The 26,123-nt window shown below is 37.9% G+C and overlaps 1 protein-coding gene across 1 annotated transcript in view; it reads right to left on the minus strand.

The window, feature by feature from the left end:
- PRIM2 (DNA primase subunit 2) overlaps positions 1-25,690 on the minus strand; it is a gene marked incomplete at its 5' end in the record, with an annotated part of 101,228 nt that extends 75,538 nt beyond the window's left edge. The window contains 6 exons of the mRNA XM_084261160.1: positions 1,960-2,097; positions 2,694-2,786; positions 19,901-20,021; positions 24,432-24,511; positions 24,816-24,919; positions 25,540-25,690. Coding sequence (XP_084117286.1) covers positions 1,960-2,097; positions 2,694-2,786; positions 19,901-20,021; positions 24,432-24,511; positions 24,816-24,919; positions 25,540-25,690 — 687 coding nt within the window. The remainder of the gene's footprint in view (positions 1-1,959; positions 2,098-2,693; positions 2,787-19,900; positions 20,022-24,431; positions 24,512-24,815; positions 24,920-25,539) is intronic.
- Between the last annotated feature and the right edge of the window lie 433 nt (positions 25,691-26,123).

Here is a 26,123-nt window from a genome sequence, read left to right on the forward strand (position 1 = left end):
AAATAACAAATCAGTGATGCTGTTTAAGGCTCTACTGCTTCCTAATTAAGTCTGGCCATGATGCACACCTTCTACGAGAAGTCACAAAGACCTCCACACTGTCCTAGTGCCTGAAAATCAGCACCACTTCTTGATTGATCTCTCCTTTGCAGCGGACACATACAAACCTGCACGTGCTACAGAAGCATTACCAAGATGTACTTAACGAACTGTACTTACAAAAAGTAAGCCTAGACTAAATAGTATTTCATCAAGTACATTTCACAAACAATACTGGAATATAACTTCTATTGGAATGTGCCTCTTCGCTCCAGACAAGGCCAAGGGAAAAAGGTACTTTGCTAAAGACTACCCTAATTGTGGAACAGAAGCTGTTACTATCTTTAAATTTTAAAAGATTCCTTATGTATAATCCTTCCTATAAAAGTACAATTCTTTTGCTGAAATGTAATTGTCGATTATGGTTTTGTTCCAGTGAAAACTACACTAATTATCCAGCCACCAAGCTTCACACTCTAGTTACACCTCTGTTTGGTATAACAGAGTAATGTTAGACAGACCTCTGTAGTACATGCTGGATTTTTTGCCTTCATTTCCACAAGGCTTAATTTAATAATATTCCTAGCAACTTTCAGCACTGCACTGTGCTGGTTAAAATTAGCTGAAACAGCTTATTAAGTATGGGTTTTGCAAACTAAATTAGTAATTAAAAGCCCACAACTTTAATCAGGAGTTTTGGAATAGGGCAGAAATCACTAATCTTTTATTCCTTACTCTTAAAATATGGTGAGTTTTAATAAACAAAACGTGTTAAAACTAAAAACTAATGCAAACTTTAAACACTGCAATAGCTTAAAACATAGCAGTTCTATAGAAGATAGTTTTCCAAGCTCATGAGAGATTTAAAATTTCTAAACCGTAATTACAGAGGCTGACATAAAGTACTACTTTACCACAGAGCATCTATTGGCTTTAACACAGTAATTTGGGTGGCATGAATTCTGTATGAGAGAGCATGTGCTCGTAAGAGAAAGTTGCAGATTTCTTGTCAAACTGAAAAGTTAGGTAGCCTACTCATTACAGTTCCTACAGTTTTTTCAGACTTCTCAGCTACTCACACAACAGGCAAATTCTAGAAAGTCCCTGAAGCTTCTCTATTTGAACTGGCACAGGTAACCTGCACACTTAGCTCCATTTCTATCTTAAATCCCACACAAGTGTTAACCAGCTTTCAACAAGAACATTATACATTGGCTTAAATAAGGACATCTCTAGTTGCAGTTGCATTAGTGTTCTAATGGAAATGTTCACTTAAGAGTATCACCATTTTCACTGCACATTAAATAATTCTGCAGACTCAAGTTACATTCAAAATTAACAAATTAGAAAATTATCGTATTGGCAGCTTTTTAAACACATCTGTCCTTCAGACTGTGTTTACTAAACACTCACGGTCAACACTGATGATAACGTGAAATACCAATATATGGGTTTGAAAACACTTTTTTACAGCAATTTGAACTGTTTCCATGTTATTCCACCCCACATTCTCTAGGACTCAAATTCCGTGCATTAAACATGATCACAACTTTTAAACCTAATATTGTAAAACTAGCAATTCCTAAATTGATCACTGAATTGCTAGGAGAAGAACATTCACCTACAGCATTTACCATAGCTATTCTAACTAGATTTGATCCCTTAAACATTCATATAATGAAGACACTTTTAAAATGATAACAGAAATTTCTTCACAATGCACATCACATGCTAAATTAAAATTAATGAACTCTCAGCTCACCATGAACTTTTTTTTAGTGCTGTCAGCACTTTTGATAGGGTTTCTCGTATATTCCAGATGGAAGCATATAAATTTGAAGATTTAAAAGGCTACTGTCCAAGAGTGTCACTAAACAATGCAACAAAAGTTGTAAAGTTGTCAGACTTTTTCAGACTTACCGCCAGCGCTTTAGATAACTTTGTTCTATAATTATTCACAACAATTGCATCAATATCCTTCAGTGGCACATATGCAAAGCCATCTTTAATAAACACTTTTCTGGCTCTAAATAGATCCACAGCATCTGCAAGTCCAACCTGAGGAAGAGGGAAGAAAACACACTCTGGAATAGCAAAATAACACAGCAATAACGTTTACAACCCTAAGATTCAAGATACACCAGTAAAGCTTTTAAGCCATTCTCTGTCTTTAAAAAAAGCTTTATCCAGGCAAAACACAAAGACTTCGAAATTAAATATTGACTTGGAAACAGATCTGGAACCCAACCAACTTAGTTCTAAAGAGGAATCTGAGGGCTACATTAGGTACTTCTTTCCTCTCCCCTTGCAAAAACAGTTTCTGACTGATACAATCAGACCAAAACTAGCTAAAACAACAGAAGTTTGTGAATGCTTCCATCCTGAACAGTCTGTCAGCCAGGCAAGTTAAGTCATTTGTCTGGGAAACGTTAAAACATAAGACAGGTTTTGTTGCAAAAGAGAAGGGCTGAAAACCAGAAAACATTAATGGTAGTTTAAAGCTCCCCTCATTCTCCTAGTCCCTCCCTTTGCCCTTATACCGGCATGAAGAGAAAGTCTCATCTACATTATTATGTAAATTAAAAATTAGTAACTCCAAGTTTAACTGAAAATGAATGAACACAGGTCTGCAGAACTTGTCCATTTCTACTTACCTTATAGAACATGGTGTCTTTCACAGGGGTACTGAGGCTAGGAGTTGACATTTGCAGCTCGTGTGACAATTCAGCTTTAAGGTCTTCACTGACCTAAAATCAAGAGCTTATTTTAAAACTGCTGAAATACTTCAGAATAAGGCTTTTTTCATCAACATGAGTTAAAAGATTAGTTAATCTGTAAATATAACATCACTTTAGTTGACAAGGGAAAAGAATGATTAAATATTCAGCAAGTGATCAATCATAATTAACTAATTAAGCATAAACCGGCATAATACTAGTGGTCAGTAGGATTAAGTAACATTCCTTCTGAAGCTGTAGTGCAGATTTTAAAATATAACAATTTTAAAAATTAACACCAGAACTACAAAAGCGTGTTTTTTTAAAAATGCAGTCCCTGCTCATATCTAGAGTACTGCAAGCATTGAAATAAAGCATGATGACTCACTGTCAATTACCAAGGACTTAAACAACTTTGTTAGATTTTTAATGAAAAAATCCGTTTCATCTCATTTTTCAATCCAGGGATTTTAAAAAATTATCTATCTTCTTACATTCATGGCTTTCTAAGTTGTTTTGGGGTTTTGTTTTGGGGTTGGTTTTTTTTGTTGTTTTGTTGAGGATTTTTTGAGGAACAAGAATGTGTGCTTTCAGTTCTTGAAAGATGTAAGTCAAGCAGCAACATTCTAATTTAACTTCTTAGGGTATTTAAGCCAACATTTTTAGCTTGAAAAATCTTGGACAATATTACATTTCCTAATAGAAAAATTTAAATATTAAATATACATAAATATACATTATGTTTTACAGCTACTCAATAATGTAGGTTATAGATAGCACCAAATACAGCAGAAAAGCCACACCAAATTATCATATTTTAATTATTTAAATGCTCAGTAAATAACCTTTTTGTTCAACAGAAAACAATTAACAACATTTGAAATCAAATTGTTCTGCCTGAATTCATGATGAAGCTCAGGCTTTAAAACCTGATAAAAGCTGGTAATCCCACAATTATACCTAGTAAATTAACTACATGCAAGAACATTCCTGAAAGATTTACAAAGTATATTCTTGATAATGTATTACAGAAGTAGTCCCTGACAGGAAGAGATTAAATGGTAAGGAACACAGAATACCTTTCCAAAAACATAGATGGACACAGATACCACCCAAGTATAACACCTTGTGTGACACTGCTCTACATGCCCTGGATGCGTAGGTCATACAAGGCTACAGCCAAGGGAGCTTTTAGAGATTAGTCAGGAACCAAGCCAAGGCTATCACTTGCAAGAGATACTCAGGCTCCAAATGCAAAATGAAGAATGCACTCGGTGCCCTTCCTCTCCACGAAAGGGGATGTGCATGAGCAGCTCGGTTTCTTCACCAAATGGGGCACAATAATTTGCCGACCAACACTTATTTGCAGTTAAATGGGCCTTTAAAACAAAACCTTTTTCCTTCTCAGCTGAAAAACTCAGAAAAATGGAATAAAACAAAACACTTTTCTTGGAAGTCAGAGGAAGGACCCTTTAATTTCAAACTTGGAAGAAGCTCAGAAAATCCATCTCTATGAAAGTGATTTGATGGATGCATATGAAATGGCCGAGGCAGCGATGTCTAGAAGGCTTATGGCTACCCTGTCCGCATCTTGATGTAATCTGTAGCACTCACTCAGGAGAATCAGCTTTTCAAAATAATAATAAAGCTGCCAGCAAGGCAGAAAAATGTAACTTCAAGGACAGAGGACACAGCGTTACACTTCTGCATGTGAAAACCCAGTGCTCTAGGGGAAAAGAGCCTGTAAGAAAGGATTTTTCTTCAACAAAGGAGCTGTATCAGAAAACTTAAAAGGTTAAAAAAGTTAAACGTGCTTGTGTAAGTGACGCACAAAAATACTTTCTATAAAATACCCTCACTAACAATCTTATTTTTCTTAGTTTTTGAAAGATCCCCACCTTTCAGAAGTCAAGCTGGGCAAGCATATTTGGTTTTGTGGTGGGTTTTTTCCACAGAAAGCAATAAAAACATTCCAGTGACTGCTCTACAGAAAGGCTAGTATGTTGCGGGAAGACAGTGGACAAGCGGACAAAACGGACAAAAGGCAAGGATTCCTCACTTACTTGTTTCTTGAAAATTAATTTGCTCATTTTAATGAAGAAAACCATCTTGCTCAAGTTTCAAGGCTTCTTTAACTTAATCACACATAAAACAGTTATACTGACTCCAAATTTCACAAGCTGTCCAGATCCTTCTTTATTAGTAATCTGACCATAACACTCTTGGACAGATGTAAAGTCACAGTGGTTTTATGTTTTCTTGCACCTCCCTAACAAAAAAATTTAACCCTACTGAGGTCAAAGTGATCCTGGTGCAACTCCAGAACAGGTTAATGGGCCATGACTACAGATTTTGACAAGTGTGTGGGCATTGCTACCACAAATAGTTTCAACAGAACTTGTATTTTTCAACACAAACATTATTGCAAAAGAATATTTATCATATAATTAAAGAATGCTTATAAAGCTCTTAAATTATTTACTTCTTACTGTCTCACATATCTTAAGTTTAGCCAAATCTTCAGCAGCCCTACAAACACTTTCCTCCTTGCCTCTACACCAAGTTCCCATTGCCTTCATGTTTTCAGCTAATGGGGAGAGAGGAAGAAGAAACAAGGACATCCCTAGTCCCTAAATAAAGCTGAGAGATAACTCCAGAACACATTTAAAATTTGCTTCCCTGAAGACTGGAATATTAAAAATAATCTTGCACTGGCATTCAGGATTTAACCATTTCCACATAAAATTGTGTAAAACTCACTGAAGATGTGATGCAATGAAAATAGCTTCTAATACTCTAAGCTCAGGCTCAAGCTTACAGTTCAGTCTGTACACAGAGCATTATGAAACATCTATCCTAATTTTTCTTGCTTCATGCAAGTTGAAGAGCTTTTTTTTTTTTCTAGATAAGAACACTATGGTTTGTATATTGGATATTTTCATCCTAAAATGGCACCCACCAGAACACATTCCGGTAATCATTAAAAAATTAGACACAATTAAATACAGCTTTTAGGATTCTAATCAAGATCAGAAGGATAAACACACTGCTTAACTTTTGACAGCACTCAATGACGTTTGCCAAGTTAAACACTGTGATGTTCAAAAGATTTTTAAAAAATCAACAGAATTCTTCTGAGGGTGTCATTTGGTGCTCATCTGACCCTCCACACCAAACTGATTCAACTTGCCCCAGAGAAAACAATTTAATCAACTGAAACTGCTTATCACCAGGCCAGTCTTTGCTTTGCACAAGCAAAGAACAGTAACACCAGCAAAAGGACCTTCTCTTTTCAATGACAGTGCATCTCATATTGTAGCTTGAAATAGCTCAACACTTCACCGTTAAGTTTCTGAGACTTGGAAAAATTAGGAAAAAAATCGACATAAAAAGTGAAGGCATAAGAGGAAAGGGAGTGAACAAGGATTGTGACAAGTTGCATTATAGTTTTCCTGCTTTCTACATGCAGTTTGTTCATTGATTTTAATCACAGAATTGTCTGGGAAACACAAAGACACATAAATTTAGATTAAAATATTAATAATTTAATATGTAAGGCTTGGTTAAACAAACACTGGCAGGGAGGCAGTCCAAAACTTCAAAATAAATTTGATATCCCCACTCTGTTTTAATGAAGAGACAAAGATGCATGCACACACTACACATGCACAACTGCCTAATTCTGCTGCCTCCAGGTCTCCCAGCGAGGAACAGTAACTTAATGCACAAGTCCTCTTCCAAGACTCAGCTTTAGGTATTTCCAAGCACAGACTACTAGTGTCCTTGGTGAGCTTTTTAAAACTTGCTTCTAGTCACAGAACAGCTGGTGGCACAACACTCTTCTCACAGAGGTGGCATCCGTCTCTTGATACTGCGAATTTTCAGTATCAAACAGACAACACAATCATTTCCTAGTCAATCTTCTCCACTGCCACACCGCACAGTACAAACTAACCTAGAACTAGAACACAAAAGGATTAACCTAGATACCATGAAATTTAAGACTATAAATTTTAAGTGCATTCAGCTGGTAAATGAATGGTAGCTTTATTAGGAAAGGATGTAGTTCCCAGCTGTCCTACCAATAAGGAGTATGAAGAGCCTTAACATTCCAGAGGCTCAGAAATCTGTTGTTCACAAATCAGATGACAGTGTTTCATTTTGTCCAGGTACAAATTAAGAAGAAAACTGTATTTTCTGTGGTGTTATAACTTAGTACTTTAGCTCAAATTCAGATTGGTAGCATCCCTAAAAACATAAAGGGCTGCACTTGGATTAACTATGTATTCTTATCCATCAACTGAAATGTTGCTTGGGCTTTTTTTTTTTTTTTTTTAATTTAAGTCAGGAGCAGCCACAGACATGACATTTTATGCATCTTCCTGAACTAGACAGTTAGCTCAGGGTTACCACAGTCACAGATAAACTCAGTGACATGGGCCTGGTTTCCTACATTCCTGACAAACGTTTTCATACATCCATGAAAAGGGAAGCTAAACAAATCAGTTACTCAGATTGCTCTAATATGTATGTGGCAATGTTTCTAGAGTCCCACTTGACTGAAGAATGGAAGATTCTTAGGAGAAATAAGGCAACGTGTTTTCTCCCGTTTACAAATCAGGATGCTAACGTCAGACTCAGTTTTAAAGAAACTCGTTAACAAATGTTTCTCTAGATTCAATCACAGGATTAGCAAGGAAGAGCATTTCCGTGTTCACAGACCATTTTACAAAGTTTACATTCTAAACAGTAGCTAGTAAATTCTACTTGCAGTGTAATTACATCCTGCAGAAACCATCCAGCTTTTACGCTGCTGTACTAATGAAGAGTATACACGTTTCCAAAGTTACTTTACTCACTGCTCTGTGAAGAGCAAATCCATTTTTAAACAAACCTCAACCACTGCAAAAGAACTTTACACCTCGATTACCCAAGTAATTTATGCTCTTCTTGAACAACATGTATGTAATTTCTTAAAATACACTATTGACTTCCCAATTTTCTCTTCACTTATGTCCCAAAAGAAAGTCTAAAATATGTATAGAAAAAGAGCCAACATTTGATAACACCATTCTCCTTGTCTACACTTAGTTTCTTTCAGGAGTCCAAGATGACCAATTGCTAAAAAGTAAGGATCTACAAGGATCAGGTTTGGACTTGCTGGTCTTTCATCACTTCCAAGCCATTACATAAATGGCAGTCAAGTGTCCCCTGTCCAACTGCTAAGTGCCAGAGCACCTTATCACAGAAGCAGCATGGGTAGCCTTCCCAGCACGTCTGTCACACTGAAGGACACAAGGTAGAAGATACCCATTCTCCACCATGTTTCTGGTACAGCTGTCATTTCACAACACTTTAGAAATACAGATTTACAGCAAACCATCTGCCTCATGATTCAGACTGTATTCCAAATATTGTCTAGTTGTTTTTCATCTGGATTAGGAGGCAGATTGTTTTTATTCATCATCTCATTTTTATGCTTTGAAATAAATTGCAAACAAAGCTGCCATGTAACCTTTTCAAAGCCAGAAGGGAGATGTACTTCCAACCAGAGAAAGTGCATACAGTACCCAGTGCAGAAGGATACAACCTCACTGTGGGCTTTAAGGTCCCACTTAACTCCAACGATGAACTGCACAAAAAATCACAGTGCTCTAGTGCACTAAAGGGGGCATAAGCAGCGGTTTAGTTTGTGGGTTTGGGTTTGACTTTAGTTTCACAAGTAAATTTTAAGCAATAAAAGCTATCTTCTAAGGGTCCATTTAAATTTCTGCAGATAATCAGCATCTGTTTCTAATCAAACAGAGATGATTACCAAATTAAAACTTTTAATTAGCATTTTGCATCATTTACAAACTGTTGTTCATTATGTTTATGAAGGTGAAAAGGGACATCCCCAGTAGCTACATATTCTTCAAACACATTTATTACTTAATTCCACAGTTTTATAGAACATCACCAATACCATATGTGCAAATAAATACATGCAACTAGAATTACTGCAGCAAGATACTAGTTTTCTCCATGAATAATAACAGAGTCATGCTTATAGTTCAAAGTCTCCTCCTCATCCATCCTGCCAGTCTACAAAAAATGGCAAGCACATGTTCTCCCCTCCTTACAGCCAGCACTTCTCCCTCTTAAATCTAAGGGATATGTTTATTTCTTCTGTGAATCAAGCTTTATATAAAAAAATCTGTAAGGTAACACTACAATTAATTTCAAGCCTAAATGTTTTAATCAAACCCCAACACTTTTACCCATCCCTCATGGTGTTAGCTTCCTAGAATACTATCGCTGCTTTGCAATCAATCCAATTGTTGTGTCCAGTTCTGGGCTCCCTGGTATAAAACAAACAGGGATCTCCTGGAGAGAGTCCAGAGAAGGGCTACAAAGCTAATTAAGGGGCTGAAGCATCTCCCCTATGAGGAAAGGCTGAGTGAGCTGGGACTGTTCAGCCTAGAGAAGACTAAGGGGGGACTTAATTAATGTTTATAAATATCTGACCAGCCCCTTTTCAGTGGCCTGTGGAGACAGGACAAGGGGAAATGGACGCAAGTTGGAGCACAGCAAGTTCCGCACCAACATGTGGAAAAACTTTTTCACAGTGAGGGTGACAGAGCCCTGGGACAGGCTGCCCAGGGAGGTGGTGGAGTCTCCATCTCTGGAGATATTCAAGACCCGCCTGGACGCCTGTCTGTGCAATATGAGCTGGGGAGCCTGTTTTGGCAGGGGGGTTGGACCCAATGATCTCTCAAGGTCCCTTCCAACCCCTATGATTCTATGATTTTGGGTTGCAACCAGCTAGTAAGACTGCCTTCCAAGAGGTACTACTTTGCAAACACACCTGCTAGTTGGCTGCAGTTCAGTCATCAGAAGAGTATGACCTACTGGTTAAACTAGATTCACATCCTGCTGAGGCTTCTGAGGAAAGAGGTCTCCTTAGGATTTTCTTCCCCTAACACATAACTGCAGTCAACTACAGGAGTTAGCCATAAAGTGTGTTATCAATGTGGGGTTTTCTTTACCTGAAACAAATTTTTAAAACACTTTTAGAAGGAACAGTCCGTTCTGTGACAAAGCCACCACTGGTGTCACTGAAATCTATCTTCTGACATGTGAATAATTGAGAAATTTATTACCTCCTTTGAAATTAAGTACTTTAAAAAATACAACAGGTTACTGTCATCCTAAAGTGCTAATAGTATACAAGTTTCATTTTCTTAATTAACAAACTATATCATTTAAAAAATAAAAACAAAAAAGCTACACCTAAGCCTTTCCACATAGAATTTTGTATCTGTTATGACTTTGAGCATAGAGCTAAGTGGCAAAATACTTATTTTTAGCTTACTTTGGCAATAAGACACTATTTCCCACTTAGATATACATCACTAGTGTCCTGTGCTGTTACCTGTAAGAGAAGCATCGTTTCTTGTCAAGCAAATGGTTAAGTGAGAGATTCAAGTAACAGGAAATTAAAATAAAATTCAGAATCATTTCATTCACAAATGCGACCTGCAGCCTACTTGGACATAGCTACTGTTTTAGCTTGGTATAAGTTTCCACACAGTAAAATTAGGCTTTAGACATTTTCCACTTTTAAGCCTTTTTCCCCATCCTGTTTGGGAAAGGAAGAAATATTACTTGATGCTTCTGAAATGCCAACCCATAAACCAAATCAGAAAAGTATTTTGGTTTATATGCCTAGTACCAAAATGGATAATTACAGTCATGTAGACATGATGTTAAGTATTTTCTTTCACCTGTATCTGTCTTTATAAAGTTTACAAGCAAGTCCCATTCTCACCAATCCAAATCTGACGGTAGGATTTTCCATTCCCAATAAAGGCAATCATAAAACATTTCTTCAAGAAGCTAAACTACAAATATTTCTACAACTGCCCCACTCTACAGATAAATACTTCTGAAGAGAGCATAATAGTGGTATCAGAAAGTCTCTCATAGCAGTGCTCTGATCATAAAAGTGGAAATTAAAGAAGTTTAATTTCTACTGCTTAAAGCTGCTAAAAAAGTACTTCAACCGCAACATCAAAGAGAAGCTGCTGTGGAGGAAAAAAAAAACCCTCCACTAATGCATTTTTCTCTTTTATTTTACAGTTCTTATTCATTCTTCTCAAATGCTGGCAGATGCACTACAGAGCGTTAGCTCCCCCAGCTGACTATTCCCATCTCCTGTTCCCTCCCCATTAATATGATCCAAACATTTTATTAACATGCTTTATAACAGCATTAAAACAAAATAAGATTGTCAATTTTGCAACAACTGGCGGTTGCCCAAAAATAAGGCATCTAAACTAGAAGTTATTAAAAAAGTCATAATGTTTTTTTAATTTCAAGAGGTTTTTCAGAGGTAAAGAAGTCCTAAGATAACTTAAACAGGACCTTTTCTCACCACAGAGCATAAAACAGCAACACAGAAAGATGTATTCAAGAGGAAATAAACTTCAAAGTGTAGTGTATTTCTTCTGAACACTGCAGAAAGATAACACAGCACAGAAGCACTGCAATTCAATTATACATCATCCTTATACCACAGACAAAGATATGATAATAACTATTAACTTTAATTTCTTGTGGAAGTGGCAAAGAGGAAATAAGCCTATTTCAAGGAATGAATAATCTGTAGATGAAGGAAGGGTCACAGGAAGACAGAACGATCAAGATGATAACCAATCACCACCAAAAAATAAATATAGGATAAAAACTTTACATTCTCTATCAAATTAAATGCCTCAAGAGGTACAGAAATTGATCAAAGCATCTGATGGCACTTAGGAAAATACACAGGACACAAGTAACATGCCAACTTAATTGCATTAAGACAATCTCACTGCCTTTATGACAGTGCAACAAACCTCAGGGATAGGGGAAAAAAGCAGGTGCCATATTGTATCAAAAGGCCTGAATGTCATTCTCATGAGACTTTTAATGAGCAAATGACCAAACAGTTCTTCTATAACCTGGGTGCAAAGCCAATGGGAAAAGCCATGTGTGGAAGAATTTAACTCAAAAATAGGTGGTATTAGGCCAAGTTCCATGATCATCAACCTTAAAACTAAAATTTAGCAGTTCTGGTTACTAGCTTTAATGTATAAGCTAGTATATACACTAAATAGGGGCAGACAAGATATTTAAATACCACGATGCTACAAGGATTCTGGATAAACAGATCAGACAAGAAAATCTGGTCAAAAAATGAAGGCTGCATTTCAGTTGAGACTCTGCAAGGCTCCACACCTGAGCTAGTTCTGTACAAAGAGGAAGAGAGCTGACTAACCGAGAGCGCGGAGACAAAGCTTGGGAATCACTACATCGTTATGGGCTGCGAGCAGGGAATCAAGTAACAGAGGAACTAAATACCCATACCATTTTAGAGTTGGTAATGGTTAAGCTGTAATATTCTGACCAGCTATCACTGCACTTAAAAAAAATCATGTTGCCTCATTAAAAAACAGCAAAGGACACCCACAGAAATGACAAACCATCACACACAGAGAAAGGCCAAAAAAAGCAACAAGAAAGCATAATTGGAGTAATCGCACATGTAGAAGAAAAAAAAAGAGGAAGGGTTAAAAAACCCCACCTTTCTCAGTGGTTAGAACAAGAAGAAATAGACTGACATTACTGGAAGGTAGAGTTAGGCTTGATATCAGGAAAAAGTCAGGTAAAATCTTGAGAAGAAAGAAAAAAGTAAAACAGCAGAATGATGACCACACTGAGAGACATGAATGTGCAGGTGCCGAGGACCTTGCAAGCAAAGCTGCGAAGATTCCTGCACAAGGCAAAGGAAACAACTGTCATCTTCAAAGTGCTATTGAAAAAATCAAAGACAAAAAGAGAATACACCGCATTTTGAAAGCAATTACAAAACACTTTGGTCCATACGAACAAAGGAGAGACCTTTAAATAGCTTGCAGAGAAAGAGGCAAAAAGTCTGACTGGTGAAGATGAACAACTTCTGTGGCAAGTTTTCACAAGAACCACATGGCAAGGAACCAGAAGTTCACTGTCTCTTCCAAATCAACCCAAGATATATCACAGACCTAGAAAGACTTTCAGTTGCAGGTGCTGAAAGGACAGATCTTCCATTTGATGTCTAAAAACAAATGGTAGGTCTTGAACACTTAAAATTGTTCAAGGCAAAGCAGACAAGAGGGAAAACCTCTCAGGTTGAGGTTTTCGAAGGAGATACCTCTGACAATACCAAGCAGTAAATGGTGTTGCATGGAAAAGGACAGCTTTGCTACACTAAACATAAGCTAGAACATCCAGAAGAGAAAGACAAACCAAGCTGAAGCAAAGAGTGTAGCAAAAAAATATTTTTAAATATCATGTAAGAGTTGAGACCACAGCAACAGTGATACACATATCCATGAAAACAAAAAATCGTATTGCCCTCACCACAAAACCAGAATAGTTAAACTAACCAAAATATCCACAACCATACACAATGAGAGAAGTATAACTGAGTAAACTAGAAGGCAGTTTCAGCAGAGGAAAAAAAAAGTTGTAGTTAAGAAACATCAGAAGGATCTGAAGTTGAAGTTACAACAAAGAAAAAGCAAGCACTGAAAATGCTACATGCACTTAATTTAGTGATGAAGTATTGAATACAATATTGGCAGGACAGCTAATTACTTGAAGACAGTAATTTTTTTTCAAAATTTAAATCCTGTCAAAAGAAAGATTATGAACCACTTAAGTGCATTATTAGTTTCACTGAGGCAGACTATGGCATGGAAGAATCTCCCAAAATTTCAGAGCAGAATTAGGCATTGCTTTTCCTGAGATGTACACAGGCAGCAAGAATGCAAGATGCTGAGGTAAGTTAACGAGCATTACTCGGCAAGTGAAGGAGGACAACTAGACTGATTTGAGAAACAGGAGAGAACAGCAAAATGAGTGTGGCAGACCTATTCCAGAATTAGAAGTTAAAGGGCCCAGAACGTGTGGCAGTTTTCTAAAGTTTAATTAGATAAGTAACAGTTCTTATATGAAAAGTTCTATCAAAAGGCAGTGAAGAAGAAGCATTAATAGTTACAGAAATTAACATCTAAGTTAAACTCACAAGTAAAATTACTTCTGCTGATGGAGTCTCCTTTTAAGAAAGCATTAGTCCAAATGCTAATTCACAGTAACTGGCACATTAGTTGTCAACCCAGCAAACTCCATGTCTAACCAGTGAGCAAAGCAAAGATACCAGTACAATTAGGTAACTTTTAACCTAATTTCTCCTTTAATGCTATAAAACACAAGTTGGGGGGGGGGTGTGTGTGTGTGTGTGTGTGTGTGTGCATGTAAATAGAACTCCAAAGTGAATACTTTCATCACTTTTCAAAAATATCTTAAAACAACTGCTGAAAACAGCAGAATATATTAAAAGTGCCTATTAGTATTTCAGAAGCATGCAAAAATCCAGCCTAACATCTAGGAGTTGCTGTGCAATATGACATAGAGACACAACCTTGAAGGGCAAGAAAAAGATAAGCAACAGAGTGAAGGAAAGAATAAATTTACTCCATTTTTATGTCTTTGGGTTATCATCATCATTATAATCAGTTTCTTCCTCAGTGTTAGGTCCTGTATGACCAAGTAAGTGACCAACACAATACTCAACACCTTAATTTAGGGACACTAACATCCCAGATAGGTGGCAGTTTTCCTCAAGCTTACAGACAGACTGAAAGCTTTGCAGTAACAACTTGTAGTTGTTACCATAAATATTCTGATTGTGTCAAAAAGGCTATGGGAATGTCAAATGGATAAACTAGGCTTTATCTCACACTACAAAGGGCTAAAAGCACTACTGTAACAAAGAAGTGTAAGTATGGCCATTTCCCAAGGGCTTGCATAACCGGCTACAAGAAGAAGGGAAAAGAACAAGTGCAAAAGCTGGGGTAGGAACAGGGGGGTGAATGAATGGGTGTATACGTGGCAGTGCACATGGAAAACCACACAGACAACCAATCACGCTGCCAGAGCTACATGACCAAATGAGGCTTGGGCGGAACGTCAGCTCACTCCAAACAGGTCTCGTAGCACAATCTGGCAGAAATAAAATCAAGCACTCCTGACTTAAAGAACAACAGCAGATGCCCACACCTTGTGGCATGAAAGAAAACAACTTTCTAGATAAAACCCAAGTGTCACTTACCTGTACAACTATTTACTTTACATAGTGCCTTCATATACTAAAGAACTTACTTTAAGATTAAAATATTTTCTTCAATTACTGTAACATCTTAAATATTCACTGTATTTCCCTTTAAATATCTTTTGAATCTGTATTAGTAGCTTTTACTGCCAGAAACTGTCAGGCATCATTGCTGTAATTACTCATTTATAGTAAGATTTTAATGCTTTAATCTCCTAAATTAATGTAAATCTCAACTGCACACCTGTGTTTGCATATTCTCTTTGATGGGCTCTGTCACCTTAAATGTCAGCATTTACTTCTTTTTGAGTGCTGCTTAAGGACTTCCTGTGCTCCCTATGTGACTGACTGTGCACATAGACTATTTAATGTGCCTTTAGAGCTGAAAATTACATGCTGTACATAAAAAGCCTCAGCATTTAGCTGGATGGTGACAGTGCTGTCCCTTAAAAATCTTTTTTTCTTAGTACATAAAGTATAGAATAAGCTGAAAACATGTAAGTTCAGAACCATTCCATGATCTCCTGTTTTTCTGACAGAAAACCACTCAACACATCAGGGGAAAATAATCTTGAAGTACAGATTAAAAATGGAACAAATTAGTAATTAGTAAGTATTTCTTTTCCACTAAGATCTTGACAATTGTAGAGCAGAATCTTCACCTATTGAATGCCTCATACTAAAGTATCAAGAATGGCAACATATCACTCTTTTCAGGACAAGGAAACATCAAAGACCAGGAAACTCTCACATCTGAACATACTGAAAGGCTGACAAACCACATGATGCTAAAGCAACATTAATTTATATGACCAGGTGAGAAAGGAGTGAGCCAGGGATCCATGAGTGGTGGGTTTGGTTTGTTTTAAAAGTAAACTCAGTTTTAATGCAAGAGTATTCTGCGAAACAGAAAGATATCCATTAACTAGGCTCTTCTTGCTTTAGTAGTTCCCCAAAATCTGGTGGACGCTTGACAGCAATCTGTCACATTACATGCAAATACATACATTTGACATAACATTGCAGTCAAAAAGAGGTAAAGTTGTAACTGTGAAAGTGTCATTTAACCAACTGCTCCCAAGTCAAGCCTAACCACACATGGAAGGGACTTCTACCAATAACATGAAATAATCTACCATATAATGAGTGTGTGTGCGAATACAAAGTAATTTTCATTTTCCCCAAGAAATTGTAGCTACTGTCAGAGATAAAAGTTCAGAAGTTAAATTTCTTCAGTCTTTCCATTTACTGGAAAGGAGGCTATATTGAAAACATCACCCTTGACACCACGGTTCAATGACAATACAGGGTAAACTCTGAATTACTTTAAGTTCTCTATACAGTAATTTCAAGGTGGAAGCTATCATGACAAGGTGTGTAAGTGATTTTGTTAAGATTATTTCTATCTTCAAAATTCCATGTTTTAATTTTTAGTAAGACAACAAAAAAGAGCTACATCTAAAAAAGTATGAGTGTCTGAAGAGCACAAATCTTATAATTTGTTTTCTAATGCAATACCAACAGCTTTAAACTAAATAGATTTAAAGCTATTAGTACTGCATGCAAAAATAAATTACTGCATTAGAAAATACATAATGGAAATGAACTAATTTAAAGACAGCTACTCCAGAGTACTACAAAGTACACTAGCCTGTATTATTCTTGTACTATTTTCAAGCAAAACAGCACTTCATTAAAACACTTTATTTTGCCAAACAAAACCAACAACCACCAAAAAATAAACTTGTGGTTCTGCATTCTGATTAAGACCTCAACACTCAATACACTACACAGGATGCTTTAACCAAAAGGAATAAAGAAAATAACTTCACATCTGACCCAAATTGTGGCAAAAAAAACCAAAAGCTAGAGCAAATCAATGCCAGAGGTGCGAAATATATCCTCTCAGAAGCTGATGCCTTTTGAGTTTTTCAAACTGAGAAGTAACAACAGCAACAGTCCAAATAATCCCCACCAGTTTCTAGTTTTGGGCACAACCTCAGCCCTTACCACAAGTGACCTGACAACCTCTCCTGATCCAACCTAACACATCCATGCTTAAAAAAAAAGGAAGACATAACTGCCATTTACCCTCTACCATTTAGAAGTAACTGGAAGAATATCAGTTGTCAACTGCTCCAGTAGGGTCTTAATTTCACTAATACTTGAACATCTGCACTGGAGTAAAGAACATAAATAATTAAAAGTTTACAGAAGTTGCAATGAAGGAATGAAGGAACCAAATGAGGCCATCATTTCACACTATGGTAGTTAACAGCTCACCACCACCAAGAAAAAAAAAAAAAAAAAAAGAACATCATTCTCTATCATTCCTGTTTCACCACTGTTATTCCAGCTTTCCTTCTACTCTCTACCTTTCTTGACATTTTACACAATACCTCATACTCTTTCTCTCTTGCCCATGTTGGCATAAATTGGTAGGATAATATAAACACCAATATTTCAGAACAGCGTAAAATTTTGAGCACCAAACCAATGTTACAGCTCCAGTGTCAGAAAACAGACTGGTCAAAGCTATTTCCTACAAGCGATTAAAACTAAACCTACATGTCAGCAGTTAAAAAAGATGTCTCAAATACACACCCAAAGCAAAATGTCAATTTTTTTTTCAAGGGAGCCCAGGTTCCAGAGGCTTCCCGCTGAAACACTAAAGGTGGACTAACTCAGTGCAGTAACAGCTTTGTGAAAGCATTTCAAGGTAGACCCTACTTAAGCTTCAATTGTATAACTTATGTGAAATGTAGAGAGGTTTATTTTCACAAACATTGTGAGAAATGTGAGTTATCATAACCCTATGCATATTCAACTATAAATTCATTATACTGAAGTTATCATCTTTGATCTGAACACTTTGAACAGTTTATAGCCTCCCTTGCACAAGTAAAGGGCATCTTTATAATTAAGTATGGCTCCCCACAGAAAGTATATACTTACTCTACAACCCCCTTTCCCATGTATGTTGTTCCATTAGCAATATAAGCATCAGTAATAGACATAAGAATTTCTATTTTCATAGGATGCTTTGGGTTGGAAGGGACCTCAAAGACCATCTAGTTCCAACCCCCCTGCCATGGTTTTAAAAAAATGAAAACATTCATTTTCACTGAATTTCATTTCCATTTTTATTTTCAGGAAGTTCATGTTCTTTGATAAAAGTTCTCTTTAATCATGAGATCAGAGCTACTATCATTTCAAATTCTTTGCAGCTGACACACATAAAAAAATTGAAAGTCTGATATTTTTTCTTCTAGTCGTTAACAACTTTATTCTTTCCAAAAAGTTGCTAAATAAGATCTTTGTTTCTACAGTTTTCAGCAAAAATCTTTACAGCTGCTTAAATACCATCCCTGAGTGCAACCAAAGACTTCTTGATTCTATAAAGCAAAAATTCTCAGTCCATAATTCACAAAGCCTCAGGAATTTGTCTGCAAACTCTAAGAATACACATCTCACTTTCCACGCATGTAAGCAAACTGAAAAAGGGAAGTGACAGCTATTAAATTCCCAGGGTTTAGCTTCACTTTGTTGTTGCTATAAATGAACACAGCTGTGTACAAGACAATCCACTTACTGCCCCTCTCCACAAAAATGCTGATTGCTTCTTTTATGGAACACCAAGAATCACTTCTTACAGTGGTTCTTAGAACTCTTAAGTGGGGACGTAGCTATGGCAGGCTACACCAAGTCTGAACTTCAGCAGCTCTGGCCTATTTCAGATTGCAATTCTCAGATGTGAAATCATTACCTAGAAAATGCACAACACCAGTCCTCCCTCTAAAGAGGTTTCTCAATGTTAGGGGCTGGAATGTCATTAACTTTCTCAGGATATCTTAAGCCATTAAAATCCAACCAGAGATTCCTATTGCTTCAAAGATGCAGAAGCTCCATTGTAAGTATCAGAACTTACTTGCTTTTCCTGGAAACCATTCCCTTTTCTAACAGGTGGAACACAAAGCTTGATTTCTGTCTTGTTTTATGCAAAGATATGAAAACATTGTAACTTCTCACAGAGAAGTATAGATAGTACAGTTTGTCTTCGTTTCCCTTTTAAAGCCTCTTGCAAACACAACACTGCAAAAAAGAATCCTGGTTTTACAGTGACCTTGTTTTTCAGCAGCCCCTACATAGCACCACAGAGTTTAGACCTACTTTGGATACATACGGAATTCCTTAGGAATATTAAAATACTTTATATGTGATAAAGTAAGGAGGTCTGCTCAAAATTTCCCCAAGAATTTGAAGGGGGAAAAATAGTAGCAGGGAAGCAGAATTTCCATGAAATGATGCTTTGTTGCCTCGATAGGCATAAGAAAGTAATACCTTCTTAATCACCTTGACATATTGAAGGTGCATTGAATAGCACAGAGAGAAGCCATACACCCGGCTATTTCCAGCAACCTGTAAACATTAATTTATTCTCACAAGCCTGAGTGCTGAAACTGTGACAGGGCAATCTGAGACTGGGGAACAAGCAGCGGAAATATGGCTCCACAAACACACCATTCCCTGAAAGGTCTGCTGAACCAGAGAATGACATTTCTAATAGTCTCACAAAGACTCAGGAAAGGCCACAATTTACTGCTTAGCTAGGCAAATTAATTCTCAACACTGCACAAGTCATCTTCAGCAACAGCATGCGGTGGTGCCAGATCCTTCAATCCAGCCAAATAAAAAGCGTAAGTCAGTCACGTATTTAGAATATTCAAGTTCTTCTAATTAAGCAGTACTGTAGGAGAGATGTTCTTTTTTCCTAGTAGTGATGGCTGTACAGTAATTTTTATTAATTTTACTCTGAGTTCAAAAGTTCGGTGTGTTTTTTGTTTAAAAACACAGGTACATTTTTTATTTTTTAAACAGAAGTACTAGAACTATTTTAATGACTTTTTTTTAATAAAAACCTCAGGTACATGCTAAATAACACAAATCCAGAAACTAACACACTTACCACTTCAAAAGATAAGTTGATGTGTTCCAGGAAATTCTGCCTCAAGTTGTCAGTGAGTTCACTGAAGCGGTATCGCAAGAGATCCATTTCTTGTTGAAGAAACCAACGTCTGAGATCCTCCCTACAAAGAAACATTTTTTTCTGCTTACTCATTCTCTTTCCTTATAAACCAGATGTCAAACCTAGTGAACACAGCAGTAAGTGCAGTACTGACTTTCGCACGGGACCAATGAACTGAAGAGCTTGGAAGAGAAGGTAAGAAACCTTCAGGAAGGAGCGCCCAATCAGAAAAGACTTTCGAAAAGACAATACACAAAGCATCATGACTGCAGATGTTTTGGAAGAACAGAGATAGCCAGTCTCAGCACTAGAAATTGCCCTGTATGTATCAAAGTTATTAGTCGCTTTTAAATTATATTCACCATTTCTTAACTGTTTCAATTAAGAATAACCAACTGCAGATAACATTCTCCTTTGATAGTTACAGGACTGCTTTTTTCTTCAACATGGCACAGTGCTTCTTCATTGTAAAATTAACACCACAATTAGTCTGACGAGGCAAATATATAATGAAGCCTATTCCTTTAATTCTCACTTTTGGGGTGTCCTTCACCTGAAGAAACACGTGACTATCTCAGATACTGTAACAACTGTGCTCTATGCTAGGCAAAAACACCTGAAAGCAGGCAAAAGGAAAATACACAACAATTAACTTGAGTGAGGAACACAAATAGAACATCTAAAACTTGACAAAAAACCAAAAGAGATTTATCAACTGCAGGTGAGCAAGTAGGAGAATAAACAAGAACACGAGGACAGGAGACAGTAGACAGCACAAAAGACAGAGTTGCTTGTGGGTTTTGTGGGAAAAGCCTCTGCTTGAAATATGCCTTAGAGAAAAGTAATTATAATTCCAGATGGAAAGGTTGTGTTAAGGCTTTTTGTAAAGTATAAACCTATGGATGATTTCAGTGCTTGGGATGTATTAATAACATGTGCAACTTAAAATGGAAATTAATGCTTTTGTAATTGATCTTCTGCTGTGCTTCTGTGATCATCTTGGAGATTAACAAAATCCTAAAATGGGACAATTTTACTCTCCTCATAATTCATCAGCCTTATATTGCATTTGTTTTTCTAAGGAAAAAAAGAAAAAATAAGAAGGCAAAGAAATATATATAGTTCCTTTGAAGGCTAACCAGTCTTCTGGTTTCTCTGTCCTTCCAAAGAATAGATCTAAACCTGCAATCCCACCTACCCATATAAATGACCAAAACAAGACAATATTATAATTGTCTCTGACAATACACACACCCACCTGGATTCTTCCTACAGCTGACAAACTAGTCCATGAGCTGGCTTACATCTCTGTGTGTATCCAGCATATACTTTGAAAACAACTTTCCTAGGAGCAACATCATTAGGGCATTATTTATGTTCCTTTTTTCCTTATGCCTTCAGAAAATTTTACCTCATTTCTAAACCCAAATCACACCTTATACTCATTACTGACATTTAAAAAACTGTACACTCTCATTCTAGAAACATATTAGTAATAACACTTAATATCAAAACATCTTGGTTTCAGCCAGGACAGAGTTAATTTTCTTCCTAGGAATTAGGGTAGTGCCGATCTTTTGATTTAGAATGACAGTAACATTTGATTTAGAGTAACAGTCATGTTGATAACACACTAAGGTTTTAGTTGTTCACAAGGAGTCCAGGACTTTTCGGCTTCTCACACTGCCCTGCCAATGAGGAGGTGGGGGACACCCAAGAAGCTGGACCCAGGACAGCTGACCCAAACTGGCCAAAGGGATATTCCATACCATAAGACATCATGCTCTGTATATAACTGGGATAGCTGGGAGGCAGCATGGCTGGGCATCAGCTTCAGATGGCGAGACATCGTATCACTTGTTCTGTGAAATAGTATTATTATAATTTTCTGTTTTATAAAACTGTATTCATCTCAACCCTCGAGCTGTACCTTTTCCTTTTTGACTCTGTCCCCCGTTCCACTGGGGCAGAGCAATGAGCCGGCAGCTCTGTGGTTGTTTTAGCTGCCTGACAGATTACACTAGGACACAAAAACACAAGCTTAAGCTAAAAGCAACATCGCTGTCATAACAGACCAAACTGCTGCTGAAGATGAGATAGATGCAGGTGGTCGAAGCACAGATATTAGGAACATCTCTTGGGTTTTGCCACTTGAGTTTTTTTGTGTGCAAAATACTCAACAGTTTAAATCAGATCAGTAGATAGTTTCCTGGCTGGAAACAATAACGTAAAAGAACAGGATCCTTCACATCTAGGAAGAGGCCGGGTGGGGGAATCCTCTTCACCTCCCAAGGAGTGGTAAAAAAAACAGCATATTTGCTATGAATTGTCAACATAGAAGTACTTTAGACATGAAAATGCTTCTAAATCTAGAACCTAAGACTAGTAGCTTACATTTAACAACTAAATATAAGAGTTCAGTTACCAACACGATGTTAACTTGTGGAAAGCCTGTATGGGGGCTAGAACTCTTTTTTTACTCAACAAAAAACAGTAGAGGACTACTCAGAGTTTTAATTTCAAAATGTAGACAGCAAGGGGAACATGGGTACAGAAAGCACACAAAAGTAAATGAAGAGGCAGCAATTTCAGCACACAAGTCTAATTTATCATACAGAAAGAAAAAGTCAGGAAGTAAAGAAAAGATCCTGTTAAGTTAGATTAAGAGCTTATGTCTTTGTCATGTGACAAAAAAATATGAAAGGCACAGAAGTATGCTTGGAAGTTTTCTGAATAGAAGAGTTTCTCTTTATTTCTTTCATCTTAAATGAGTCAAGTGAAGATTATGCTCCTGTGTCTTTCTTGATAGCTAATTTGATAAAGTGAAGAGAAATGCAACAGAAAGGAGCAGAAATCCATGGTCATATCCAACATGCAAATAAAATTGTCTTTAGAGCTTTATTTCCCATGAAACTGAACAAAAGATGTGAAAGAAGGTTATGGACAAGACTGTTCAGACCATATCTTAGCAACAACAACAAAGTCTAGGATTTCAGAAGGCAGAAGACAGACAGCCAAGAGGTGATAACCACATTTCAAATTTAACTGACAAGAATAGTGTCTCTGGCCACTTCAAACCATGTTAAAACAATCCAATTTCTAAGTAAGGACTGACTCAAACTAGAGAAAAGAGCTGATGTAAACTCGTACCCCTGGGTGGCACTGTTGGCCAACTAGAAACACAAAAAGACGGTGTCACAGGATAACAAGCCTGTAAATACAACTTCCTGGCAGGCTGCAGGGAACTGAATTCAAGCTAGTTGTCAGTTATGCCTACTTAAATACACTTTTTCAAACACTCCTACCTTCCATCAGTTAACCTAAAGATATGTTCCAAGCTTATTTTTCTGTTCTAGTATGATAAAAACGTAAAGAGAGTAATACATATTCTATTTGCCTCCTGATTTTATCTTTTGGGGACCATGCCAGTTTTAGTGCATAGAATTATCTCATCCCTGAAACAGCTGCTGTAAAAATGGAGAATGAAGAACACAAGTACAGGGTCACCTCACAGAGCTTAAGATGCTATTTTCCATTAAAAAAAAAACCAAACCAAAAAACTCCCACAACTTTAAAGGGGAAACTGACTATCAAACTGCTTTATTGAAACACTGCATCCAACTATCCATATATAAACAGGAACACAAAAATACATTAGCAAGTAGTTTTAAAAGAGTGCCCTGGAGCCCCATCCAAAGTCCTTCCCAAATTAAGAAAGGGTCTTTCCCCTAGATTACAAAGCCAGGCTCTTTCCCACTGGTTTTGTGGCCCAAAACCAGCTTGTATTCATTTCTGCACACTGGTTCACCGTTAACAAGCTGCTCACCTCTGCCCTGCCTGTAGTCTAATTCTTAAGATACTTTCCTGAACCACAGGGTTTGAAACACACCTCCCATTCATTTCCTAAGCAAGCACTGCAGTCAGATAAGTGCTCATGTAAATGATAAGGCTCTTCTCCAAAAAGATAGCTTGCAGAGAAAAAGCAAGCAGTTCCATTATCTGCATCTGTCGTTATTTCCAGAAGATTCCAGAGCCATTATAGAGATGTTGGGTGTCAAGGTAAAGCATGCTGGCCAGCCAGACACATATACCTCTCTCCCTTGTCAGGACAGTGGACAAATAATCGGACTCTCAGAATGTCTGACAAACACTTAATACTGGTGTGCTTTAATCTTAAAAAGATGTCCAAAGAAAGACTCGAATCAATGATCTGTGTTTAAAATCTACAAGTCTGTATTTTTAAAATTATTATTACAAAATCTGGATATCTAATTAGATCCTGAGTACCCCTTTTCATCACAGTTGAAATCAGACTCATAGCAAAAAAATAACCAAAAAAACCAACCCTCTGTCTGAGCCTATTTAGTAGCCACATAATTCTATAATATCTGTCATGTCTACAATAAAGCAATGTAGCATCCGTGTACATTTACAATTAATGAGAATACAGCATTAGCCAAAAAGTACTTACGACTGACAGTAAGCAAGGCGTAGTATGAAGTGAGAGATATGGTCTTTTCTCCTTGCCTCATAATCATCCTCAGCCAAAGCCTACAAAACACATTATTTATTATTTCACAGAAATAATCTCTCCCAGAACGATGAATTTATCATTGTTGTTCAACAGTGTATTAATACCCATGTTTGAGGCAATAAGTAAAAAACTGTGAAAGAAGAGCATTGTCCTAAAGAAAGTAACAAACCTAAACTCCCAAAGAAAAGCTACCTTTTTGCCAAAATGACAGAATTTAAGTTTTAGGAATAGTATTTCATCACCTGATGTTTTAGTCAGAATTCTTGAATGGTGTAAAGAAAATAAAGTGTAAGATACTTCTTTTTTTCCATTTTTACTTACCTTGTAGGGAAATTTAAGCTTCCGAAGCTCATTCCACATCTTACTTTTGTATGACTCGCCAGTTTTCACATAGCTCACACCAAGGCTTTCAACTACTTTGAGCACTGCGTGGTGAAGAGAAAAAAATGTTCACATAAGATTTCTTTTCAATATGTTATCTCCGTGTCATGTCTAGGGTAAGGCCACAGGGATTGTTTTTAGTGGCATGGGGAGCAAAGGGGTAAGGAACGTTTAGGGTAAGTTGTGGTCCACCTTCCCCTGGACCACAATTCCTGAACATCTTGCTAAAGTCTGAGATCCACACAGTCAGCAAGGAAAAGGAGAAATCTAACTCTGATGGATCTGCTCTAACAATGGAAACCTTGGATACAGTACTTTTCAGGGGAAACCTTACTGCCAGCCTCAACCACCTGAATGTCTGTACTGACAGCCGTTAAGTAGGCCCCAACACCTAGAAAGCAAAACATGCTTATACAAAACAATGCTGTAAACTAAAACTATACAGTCCTGACTGCTATACACCAAATGCTCACTGAGAAATCAGTCACAGCTCTCCGAAATACCTAAAGCAACGCGTTTTCCTTTAGATAGGGCTCATTTCAGTAGGAGCAGGCAGGCAGTTCACATCAGTAACAGGCAAAGACAGCATCTAAGCCCGACCAAAACACACACAGCCATGCCAGGAAGAATCAAAACCTCCCAAGAGCGGATGACTGCTACTCACGCTTCAGGCGGTCGACGGCAAAGTTCTCAAACTCCGCTAGCGAGATGTTTTCGGTCGGGGGCTCCAGGTAGAACTGCAGGCTGTGAGGGTACTGCTCCCGCCGGTCCCCAGCCAGCTGCAGCTGCTTCCCTTTCCCTCTGGTGAACTCCATCTCCCACACCGGCGGGCCTGGGGGCGACGCGGCGGCCCACACCCGAGGGAAGCAGCACCGCGGGGGGGACGGGGGAGGAAGGCGGGAGGGCTAAGGAAGGCCGCCACCGGCACTGGAAGCGGAAAGAGCCCACCTGCCACCAAGCCGACCCGGGACTGCCTCCGGCCTCTCACCCCGTCCTCAGAGAGCCCAACTCCCAGCCTCCCACGACATCTACCCGCCGCCCCGACCGGAGAGAAACCCCCCAAGCTGCAGCCGCGCCGCGGCTTCCCGCGCAACACTGGCCCCACCCACTTCCGCTCCGCTCCGCCCCTCCCCTCCGCCGCGCCTCCGCGCTCAGCCCCGCCCACTCAGGCCGCGCCGCCCGCGCAGCGATTGGGTGGCGGGAGCGATGGGTGTGGCGTACGGTACCCCCAGAGAAGGTGGTGGGTTT

The sequence above is a fragment of the Gallinula chloropus genome, assembly GCF_964237585.1.
Source record: "Gallinula chloropus genome assembly, chromosome: 3".
Lineage (NCBI taxonomy): Eukaryota > Metazoa > Chordata > Aves > Gruiformes > Rallidae > Gallinula > Gallinula chloropus.